A 10,558-nucleotide genomic window follows, 5' to 3' on the forward strand; every position below is an offset into this window, starting at 1 on the left:
CGGCTACAGACGGACTGCAATGATACAACACTGGCCATCGTCTGTGTCTGGAGTGGCCACAGAGCAACAATAAATTAAACCGTTGTTGCTTGTAGGGATGTTTTCAGAGAACCCACCTATGAATGGTGGTTGACTTGGATCCTGGAGAAGTGACACAATCTGAACAATCATGTGATGATCACATGAAGCAACACCACAACCCAAAGGATGAACCTGTTTCTGTCCTCAGTCAGAGGACTATGGTCTTAATGGAAGACACGGGGTGTTCATGAGATGGTGGCTGATGGTGCACAGTTCAAATGTTTGACTCCATTTGCATTAATAATGTAAGTTTAAGGGCGAGCACTTGGGAAGTGGTAAACAGATAGCAGCTGGCCTGTATGCTCCTCCGTCTGAGTCATTGTTTCTGCTGTTGCAGCTCCCTTGAGAGAAGAATATGTTTTTGTGACGCTCTGACGCCAGAGAGCCGTTGGTGGTCACTGGGAGACAGAGGACAGTGTGTGCACAGACTGTGAGGAGGCAGCGCTGCCCTCTCTGGCTCTGACCGCCAGCTTCTGTCTCAGCTCTCGGATTTCCTTCAGCAGTCGTCTCTCGCCGCTGTCCAGCTGGGCCCGGCCTCGGTCCAGGGAAACTGTCAGAGAACAAAGTATTGATACGCAAACCTAAGATGAAGACGGTCATGTTATGTAGAGCTGAAACAATTCTAAGATGAATCGACAAATATTTTTTTAAATAAAAGAACAAATGTTTTAGTTCATTTTCAAGCAGAAATGACAAACATTTAATAGTTTCCTAATGTTACCCGAACTGCTTTATTGCAACAATTTCTGGTTCGGGCAACATTTGGGGAGCTACATGTCTGTCCAAGGTGGAGCTTTCAATTCTATGATGCCATAATTAATTAAAATGCATATTTTAAGTGTTATATTTTGCGAGTCAAATCAGAATTTGCAACGTAACCAGTATCAGGAAAATGTAGTACTACAATGTTTTCCTCTGAAGTAGAAGTACACAGTAAGTAGTAGGCTGGGTGTGAGATGCAACTACTGTATGTCATGGCAGGTGTGCTGCTCAGTGTTGAGTGTGAAGTCGTTTGTATGAACGGTTCTCGAGAAAGCTGCAGGCAGCAACAAACACCACGGGCCGAGCATTGAACAGGCACTGCGCTCGTCTTTAGCAAACATCACAGCATATCCACCATGACTTACAGTTGGTGGAGGTGCTTTCTGAAGGTGAGCTGCTGTTCAGACACACCGTGTTGGTTCCGGCCTGCTTTTGGAAGGTGGCAGATTTGGTTCCATCATAAACAGCAGTGGTGGCACTGGGTCTTTGAGGCAGTCCTGTGGTGGAACAAAGTGGTGTTATCACCGTCCGACACTAAGCAAACACTGTAATATTAGATGCACGATGCAATGGCCAGGTCAGCACAAAGGCAACATGAAAACTGGTGTACGTGTGGAGTAATACCTGCGCCTGCTGAAGACAGGGGCTGCTGCAGCTCCTGTAACTGGGCTCTGGAACTCATTATGTCATCCCACTGCAAATCAAGTATTCAGCGTCTGAGTGATCAGTGATGTTTTTATATTTCAGACGTTGAGACTCAGATATGACGTTTCTAAGTGACACAAATATCAATATTTTATTATAACAAAACAGACTTTAACACATGTCATAGTAATCATACGTACACAAGCCAACGCATCATGCTAATTGTTGTGTTGACAAACATACTCTTGTTCTTCTCACCTTCCTTCCTGCCACATCTCTCATGGTGTCAGCCAGTCTCTCCTCCTCTGCCAGGGTTTGGCTGTGAAGGTCTGCCAGTTTCTCCCTCTTCCTCTCCTGCTCGGCATCGACCTGCTGGAGGCGCTCCGCCACCTCTCTCTGCCAGTGCGACTCCAAGCCCAGTTGGCACGCCTCCGCCATGGACTCCTCCAGGGCCTGTGTGTGTGTGTGTGTGTGTGTGTGTTGAGGGAGAGAAAGTTAGAAGATTGTGTGCTGACGTGCAACGATAATATTACACCGACTCCATGTTGGAATGCATCACCCACCTGCATGTTTGTCTCGGTGCAGTGTAGCAGCTCTGTGTAGCTCTCTTCCTCTTTTTCTGCCCTCCTCATCCTCATCTCCACCTCCCCCTCAACCTTCCGTCCCATGCGCTCCTGCTCCTGAAACATGTGCTGAGGGAAAGGGCCATGGAAGAAACTAATGAACACTTCAGACTCACAATTATTACAACAATCAAGAGGTTGAAAGTGATGTTATTACATGGTGGGAATTCACTGTGATTATTACATCAGCTAAATAATATGTATTGTCCGATTGTCTAGTCATCAGTGCTTGATTGTAAGTACATGTGTGGTGTCCATTTGTTGTGATTAAAGGAGGCTGCAACCCTGAAGTCTTGGATTAGATACAACCATGAGTGCATTTGCTTCCTGTAACTTAATTCTGTTTCAAAGTGAGATAAAACCTTAGAGGCCGAGTTGTGACTGAGAAAGCACATTTTATACTTCCAGGTATTTCAACAGCACAATGTGTTTACAGTTTTTCTCAATTGCTAAAACACTGAAACCCAGTGGCTGAACAAAGTTCTCAGTTGCCTGAACTAATTGTGCAGTCTGTTGTCAATACCTTAAACTGTGTCACATGGTAAAACACAATTTGCAGATCTCACTTAGACTTTTCAGCAAAACTCCAAACACATTCTCAGTCTCAAAACACATTCTGCACTCTAATGCACATGTCATCCATACTGGTAAACACAAGTGGCAACAATCAAATACAAATAGAGAACACATGTCATTGATTAAACACAATCACTCAAAATTGATTTCACTTGTATCAAATGATGTGACACAACCAATATAAGCCAGTTTAGAGAGAAAGTCTGAGAATGGATAGAAGAAACAATGTGAGAGGACATCGTGCTTTCTATTTGTTACAGTAACAGTACTGACTGCTCAACAGATTTTGACTGGTTGCAGGTTCATATCAACAAAGAACAAGAATTACAGTGTCACAGAGACCAAGGACACGTTTGTGAGATGCAGGGTACAGTACTGTACAAATAGGGGTACAAGGAGGAGGAAGAACAAAAGAAATTGCAAAGAGCAAAGCACAGTAGTCATTTCTGATCAATTTTGAGCGACTGTAACAGAAAATGTTTTCGTTCATATGAAATTTGTTTTGAGATTAAAAATCTACTTCTCCCTGAGAACTATATGTTTTGAACAATGTGTTTTCTATTCATTGGTGTATTGTTTACTGACTGCTTGACAGTGTATATTATTTTGATCACTTTGTTTATGATTTGAGAGCAGTGTTTGATTTTGAGCACAGGTAAAACTGTTTTGAGGCGAAAGTTTCATTTTGCAAGAGGATTCAGAGGTTTTGTAAATAGTGCTTGAAGATGAGGTTTTGTGTTTACAGTTTTGAGCGAACGGGCGACCGTTTCAAGAAATGTGTCTTAGCAATCGAGAAAAACTGTAAGAGACTCATCATTTGGGAGTAAAGGGTCGCAGAGAGAGAGAGAGAGAGAGAGAAAAGGGAGGGAGTAAAGTGAATTAACAGGAGGATGCTGTGAGAGGAGGGAGGGGTTTAATGAGAGCAGTTTGTCACCTGTTCAAGTCGCCTCCTCTGAGCCTCCAGCTCCAGCTGTCGGACTTCTAGATCCTGGACTGCTGCAGCTGTTTCTCGCTCCCGGAGATCCATCTGTTGCACAACATAAAGGTCGCGGTTCGGTTAGTGCTCAAACATGGAGGTTATTAAGTCCACGACAGATTCTTCTGGTAGAAGTTAACTAATTGAGACAAGCGTGTTAATGTGTTGAGCAGAGGGTGGGATATCTCTGCTATGGCCAATGTGGGCTCCTTTATATAAGAAGACCACTTTGAATCTTAACCACCAGGTTACCTTTCTACTGATGTCCTGGTCTAGTCTTTGGACCTGTGAGGCTCTCAGGTCCTGCTGGTGTTTGAGGAAACGTCTTTTCGTTGCATCCAGCAGCTGTAACTCCTTCACCTTCAGCTCTCTCTTCATGGCTGCCAACCTGCAGAGGACAGAGTAGTGTCAGCAGCCCACTCTGCTAAATAACGTTATTTTTTTTCCTCATAACAATGAGGTGCGTGTCTCGTGCTTTTACTTTGCCCTCTGCTGTGTTCGTTTTTCCTCTTCTTGTGCCAGGATGTTCCTGCGCTGTTCCTCGGCCTTCTGCAGCAGCTCCTGTTTTCAAATCAATCAAAGTATTGAATTCACTTTATTTACATTCCAGGCTTGCATTCCATAGACAGATTAAGGCCCAATATCTACCTGTTGTGCATAATAGGCCTCCTCTTCAGCCTGGTGACGCACAAAATCTGTGTGCAGGGCTGAGACCTCCTGTCTGATGAGACAGACACACAATTCATCTGCTGCATATTTTCTCACTCATGACTTTGAAGTGTATTATCGAAGGCTCTTTCTAGCGAATTAAACATACACGTCTGCTCATATTAACACAGTCAACACACTATGTTTAATTTCACCTCTCACGGAGATACTCCACCTCCTGCAGTCGTATCTTCTCCCTCTCTCGGCTCTGGTATTCAATGATGAATTCGGGGTAGTGGTTGAACACGGGGTACTGGCCATTGGTCAGTGGTGTTAAGTCAGAGAGCATATTGCTGGGATGGATGTCAGCTGGTGTGCCGCCCATGAGCCGGTACGCTTCTTTTATCATGGCTCCCAAATCCAGGTTGTTACGGTGGTGGAAAAAATACTGAAAGGAAAAAGAAGGGGGGGGGGGGGGTCAATTTGATGGAGCAGGAGAGATTACTGACTTAATACGGCTCTGACTATATTGTCAGAGGACAGTTACCTCAAAGTCCTGCTTCTGGGAGCAGAGCAGCAGAGGCTCACGGCAGCAGGTGGTGTAGGCCACACAGGCCATGAGCAGGAATGATGGATGGTTGGAGAAGATGTTGTCAAAGAGTCGGATCCACTCATCACGGGTCAAAACCTCAGAGAACAGGGTCTCCAGCAGGGGCCACACATAGAGCTGAGACAGATATAGAGATGCACAATAAAATCTCTGACAATAATATCACATGGGTGTGAAACTGTGAGGGTGGAGTTCCAGGACAGCGGTCTGACCACTCGTCCACCCTTCTCTTGCGGGTTGTGCGTACTTGTGTGCTTGGGTTACCTGTGAGGTGATGCCACAGTCCACCAGGTGCTGCAGCAGTTCCTTGTCATGATGAGCCAGAACGTTCTCCGCCATGCTCAGGATGTTCAGAGGAGGGTTGGGGAAGTACTCAAACCAGTGCTGACCCCAATTCACTGTGCAACCAAACATCCAAGTAATCAAGAGACTGATAATACATCCACGTTGCCTCAAGACATTCAGATGTCAGATAAACAGAGACAAAATTGAAAAACTTGAAACAAGTTTAAAGAATTAAAATGGTTCCAAGACCATGAGTGTCAAAGTTGTAGTCTTTGGCTGCGCACACTGAAGCAGTGTTTGGATTAAATGCTTATGAATGTAGCAGTGCTACTCTCTACACATGAAACAGGTACAACACGTGTCGTAATTCAATACTTTACATAAAGCAGCAGCCCAAACCACAGGAAAGCTTTCAAATGTATGGAGTGTACATTTCATAATATTGTGTTTACTGGGAAAATGGCCTTTCATAATAACCATGAAGTACCTATAACAGTGGCCACCACCTCAAAGCACAGCATTGGGTTGTTCTGGAAGAGCTTGACAAAAGGGAAGGCTACTAGGGGAAGGTACTCCACCTCTCCAAAGATGGCCGCCCAGTGAGCTAAGGCAGACAAAACCCTGTTGAGTAGAAGAAGATGAAAAGCATGAGATTACAAAATAGATTAAAAAAATGAAATACTTAAGAGTTGCAATTGTGTGCGTGTGTGAGGGAAAGAGAGATTACCTCTGTAGTCCCCTCTGTAACTTGAGACTTTTGATGGGGTACTTATCATGCAGAGTGCGGTAGGCTGAGTGCAGGCCTTTATCAGTCAGACTGCTGTACGCCGCATGGTTCTCTGGGAGACACAACAAAGACCGCCACACAAACATCCTGCGATGTGGACCCAAAAGTTAAATCGTGTGAATCTTACCACACAAGTGTTAAAAGTTGGCATGCATTCGTCAGTCATCAAATAAATGCATGAATCGCCCTCCTGTGAAGGTAATCTTTACCTGTATTTAGCAGGATACTCTCCAAACGCCTTGAGCATAGCCACCAGCCTCTTCTTATTTAGACCAGCAGGTAGTTCATTCTATTGATTGACACAAAAGTGTTACACTCTATGAAGTGACACACTTTAGTCTACTTTGTCTAGTCAGGGGGAGCGAATGCTTTGTGTGTATTTATCGTGGAACAGCTCTCTAGTAAATAAACTTCACATCAATCTATAAAAGAATATATATATAACTCAGGATATAAAACAAAAAAAACCAGTGTATTAAGACATTGTGTGTGTTGCTCCCACCTCTTTGTCCTCAGCTGTAGACCCAGCAGGGGGTCTAAGTATCTTCACATGTGTACGCCTACCCGAGCTCTTGGCTGGTCTCTGAACGACCTCTGACCTGACCTGGACCTTTAGGTTAGACAAGTCCTGATCAGCTCCACCGCCAGAGACTACTGCCACCCGGGAGGAAGGAGGCTGGGTGAGGGGCACAGACAAACACACACACTATATGAATACATGTAAATTATTATTATCAAAAAACGAGAAAGCTCTTGAACCTCGTACATCTTTGTACCGTTATCGTAACGGACTGTCACCTTGTTTAGTTCCTGTGTGAGACTCTGAACACTGTAGACATTTATGCTTCCATTGTCCATGATGGCCACAACATGTCTGCCGTTAGGGCTGACCGTCACTGTGGTGATGGCGTCTTCGTGGGAACCCATGTGGAAAAGCAGCTTGCAAGTATGAATGTTGATGAAGCGCATAACGCCATCCTGACTCAATACACCTAGTGTCTGCAGAGACAAACAAATAGTCTCAAACTCAGAGGGGTACACAAGCAGAAAAGTTAACATGTTAAACATGTGCATACAGAGATACAGCAGCCGACTGTAGGCTCATTAACGTGCACAGATAAGCAGACGGGGCGGGGCCTCTTCCAGGCAAGCGATGAACAAGAGGTCTAAAATTGAAACAAACAAGATCCCATTGCAGGAGCACAGAGGAGGTGAGAGAGAAGTCTGTAGTCTGTGTACCTGACTGGCTCCTCCGTCAAAACTGTCGGGCAGGAATTCAAGCTGTCGGACGGTTCGGACCTGCGTGGGCATCTGAATCACCCTAATCAGCTGTTTGCTGTCCAGACACCACAGGTGCAGCAGGTTGGAGCGCCCCCCAGCAGCAAGGCTCTTACCATCACTGCCAACACAAGTCTGGTATCAGCATTCGATTGTGCTTATGAAGTGTTTAGAGGTCAAGCAGGGTGGGAAATATAGTCACGAAGAACTACGCTGGAAAGCTACATAATCGACGAGGTAGTTAGCCGTGGTGATGCAGGAGACCCACCGTGTAACAGCAAAGGCCTTGTAGGAGATTTTGGGTCCGCAGTCGGGGACCGGGAGCTGGTATTTGCAGAACAGCGTGTCGCTCTCCCAAGCAAAGATGGAGTCATCGCTGAAACAGCTGAGAATGGTGTTACTGAGAGGCAGGAAGAACACCTGCAAAACAAACAACAGCATAAAATGACCATGACAACAACGAAAAGAAAGAACAAATTTAAGGCACATCATTAATGTACCAGACATATCCTGAAGTATCAATAGCTTGAAATGAACCAAAAACATAAATCCCTATCTGACAGAAAAAATAACACTTTGTCAGTCCTCAGAAAAATGATCTGGTCATGATGTGACCAAACATCAATTTGTAAATGTTGCTCTTTTTTTTTTTGCACGTTTACCCTCTGAATGCCAACAGACTGCCGGATGTTGAGCTTCCTCTTCCTCTGGAAGGTGTCCAGGTCCCAGAGCTGAGCAGTGTCCAGGGACGTGGTGATGGCGTAGCGACCTGAGCTGTGGACAGAGATGGACGAAATGGCCCCCTCGTGACCCAGCATCCAGCTGACCAGCTGCTTTGTGTCTGAAAGAAACAACCAAACAATACCCAGTGTCATTGAAAATTAAAAACAGAGTACATCTCTGAAAATATAACTTTAAAAAAATGAAGCAATGTCTGGATGTGACCACACTACCTTTGTCAAAGCACTTGATGGTGTAGTCAGCCAGAGCCACAAGGAACTCTGTGGTCCTGCGAAGGCTGAACGCCAGCGCGGTGCAGGCCTGGCCCGTCTTCTGCACCAGACGAAATCTGCCCCAAGAAAGAAACAGTGAAAAACACAAGATCACAGAAATATGAAAGCACTATCTGCTCATATATATATATATATATATATATATATATAAATTGATGCAGAGGGAAGAAAATGTAATGAAAGATGGGAAAGTGAATACATGTTTGTGCTTCAAGGAGAAAAACGGGTCTGTCTTCTGTGTTATGAGGCGTGTCGGTGATGAAGGATATAATTCACGACGTCGGCATTTTGACACCAAACACGGAGCTAAATTTAGCCTCCAAGAAAAACATCAAATTGTCCAAGAATTAAAAGGCAGACTGCAATCACAGCAGAATATATTTACACAGCTACAGCCCAGTGCATGCTAAAGGTATGTGAGCAGTGCTCCGACCAGATACAGACTTTTACAAATGTCAGTTTGTGAAGAAACACCATCGCAGACCGAGTTCATGAACTAGCAGCAATCTAACAACACAGCTAGCTAAGGGACGAGCAGGTACTCGTATTTTTAATGAACTGTTGATGAAAGCACAGACAACACGGATACATCATCTATCCATGTTTATCAGACCTGACTCTCAGTGAGCAGCTCTTGGATGTAGCTGCCATGCACAGGACGATGACAGGGAGGAACATTAGTGATGCAGAGAGGTGACACAAATAGCTCTGAACAAAGTTAATGTAATAACTTGTGTTTGATATTTGTCTTTGTTATTTTCTTTAATAGTTTGATCTTTGATAGAGTAATGTGGGTTTCTTAACCCTAAATTAAAATGATTTATGTTATAATAACAATAATACGAGTGATAAACAAACACTTAAAACACAATTTTTGGGACTTTTGAGCACAGTCAGTCACCTGTTTCTACTGATGTCAAATACATAGATGTTGCCATGCTGGTCTCCAGCCAGGAAGGAGTCTCCCGTGGTGTCAAAGGCCACATGGAGGAAACGCACCGTCTTGGCCTGCTGAGCAGTGCGGACCACCGTCACGAGCACACTGAGGGAGACAACGTCACACATTAAAAAAAGGTTTAACTCAGACGGGTCTCACGTGAAGAGCGACACATTTCAGTGAGTCGCGACTGCCCTCTAGTGGTTAAAATACACTGAAAAAGTGTCTGAACGACAACAAATCTTAAGAGGCATCCACTGTGAATAAACAATACAACGTTACAGTTTATGAGATGATAAGTAGAGTGATGCCATTCAAGTGTTTACAGTTCAGACTCGTGAGAATGTACCAATGCAACAAGTGTGACTGAAATTAAATGCAGTCAAAGCAGCTATCTACCTTTCAGTGTTATTCCAGGCTGAGAAGTTCATGTTACAAATACATTTGACAATAAAACATTAATCCAGATAACCGTGTCACTCCCTGCAGCATCAGGTAGTCATGACATCAACCTACCTCTTGCCTGGTGCTGGTTTTCGATGCCAGACTTTCCCCTCTTCTTTGTTTCCGATGTCAGTCACCTCCATCTTAAAGACGTCTTTAGAAACACCTTCATAAAACAGAAGGATACCCTTACCCTCCGTACTTAACTTAATGTCACTGCCCCAGCAACAGTGATAGCTAACGGGCTAAGATTAGTCGGCTAATCGCTTTAAAGGCGGAGCAAACAGCGCGAAATTTGAAAGCGCCTCATTCAGTAGCGTGATATTTAGTTTTAAGTTACGCTCAGCACCGTTTAACTTTAGTCTCGACTCAACAGTCCCGGTCCACTAACCGCTTGGCACACTTTACGCTAGCAGTTTTCTTCCACTTCAGTTTCAGGGGATTTTTTGCTTGTTTTTAAGGACGGTTATTTTGTCGCCCTAAATTGACGTAGAGGTAAACAGAGGAGTGCATGTTGGGAGTTGTAGTTCAAAACAGTTTTGACTAAAATACTAAATTATGATACAAGACCTACAGATAATAATGTTGTAAACTGTAAGTGACACTCAGTGAATTGTAAAAAAATGAATTGTTTTTTTAACAAAACATAAGCAGCATGATTTCAGAATTACTGATCAGTATCACCTTCATTCACTGAGCGCCTGGGTTGTAAGATATGTTAATTAAACAATTGAACAATGTATATTTGTGTAAATGGTTCCATAAAATAAGAAATGACTGGAAGACAATTCTAACTTCTTAATTTCTTTCTTATTGCGGCTTTGCTTCTGTTGTCGGACCATCAGGTTTTCCTTTTTCTTCTGCCAGTTGGCAAAAAAATAAAACACCTGAGA

General features: G+C 43.9%; 1 protein-coding gene across 1 annotated transcript in view; it reads right to left on the minus strand.

Moving 5' to 3' along the window:
• tbc1d31 (TBC1 domain family, member 31) overlaps positions 1 to 9,868 on the minus strand; it is a 10,410-nt gene extending 542 nt beyond the window's left edge. The window contains exons 1-23 of the mRNA XM_079274607.1: positions 9,738 to 9,868; positions 9,186 to 9,326; positions 8,225 to 8,340; positions 7,934 to 8,112; positions 7,540 to 7,691; positions 7,233 to 7,392; positions 6,792 to 6,992; positions 6,496 to 6,669; positions 6,203 to 6,282; positions 5,934 to 6,080; positions 5,694 to 5,827; positions 5,186 to 5,319; positions 4,859 to 5,038; positions 4,527 to 4,759; positions 4,312 to 4,384; positions 4,145 to 4,224; positions 3,916 to 4,051; positions 3,622 to 3,714; positions 2,052 to 2,180; positions 1,747 to 1,941; positions 1,468 to 1,537; positions 1,209 to 1,340; positions 1 to 631 (exon numbers count right to left, since the gene is read on the minus strand). The exon at positions 1 to 631 is cut by the window's left edge and continues 542 nt beyond it. Of these exons, the coding sequence (XP_079130733.1) occupies positions 477 to 631; positions 1,209 to 1,340; positions 1,468 to 1,537; positions 1,747 to 1,941; positions 2,052 to 2,180; positions 3,622 to 3,714; positions 3,916 to 4,051; positions 4,145 to 4,224; positions 4,312 to 4,384; positions 4,527 to 4,759; positions 4,859 to 5,038; positions 5,186 to 5,319; positions 5,694 to 5,827; positions 5,934 to 6,080; positions 6,203 to 6,282; positions 6,496 to 6,669; positions 6,792 to 6,992; positions 7,233 to 7,392; positions 7,540 to 7,691; positions 7,934 to 8,112; positions 8,225 to 8,340; positions 9,186 to 9,326; positions 9,738 to 9,808 (3,165 nt within the window). The 5' untranslated portion in view covers positions 9,809 to 9,868 and the 3' untranslated portion in view covers positions 1 to 476. The remainder of the gene's footprint in view (positions 632 to 1,208; positions 1,341 to 1,467; positions 1,538 to 1,746; positions 1,942 to 2,051; positions 2,181 to 3,621; positions 3,715 to 3,915; positions 4,052 to 4,144; positions 4,225 to 4,311; positions 4,385 to 4,526; positions 4,760 to 4,858; positions 5,039 to 5,185; positions 5,320 to 5,693; positions 5,828 to 5,933; positions 6,081 to 6,202; positions 6,283 to 6,495; positions 6,670 to 6,791; positions 6,993 to 7,232; positions 7,393 to 7,539; positions 7,692 to 7,933; positions 8,113 to 8,224; positions 8,341 to 9,185; positions 9,327 to 9,737) is intronic.
• Positions 9,869 to 10,558: the final 690 nt, after the last annotated feature.

This window comes from Melanostigma gelatinosum, assembly GCF_949748355.1.
Source record: "Melanostigma gelatinosum genome assembly, chromosome: 9".
Lineage (NCBI taxonomy): Eukaryota > Metazoa > Chordata > Actinopteri > Perciformes > Zoarcidae > Melanostigma > Melanostigma gelatinosum.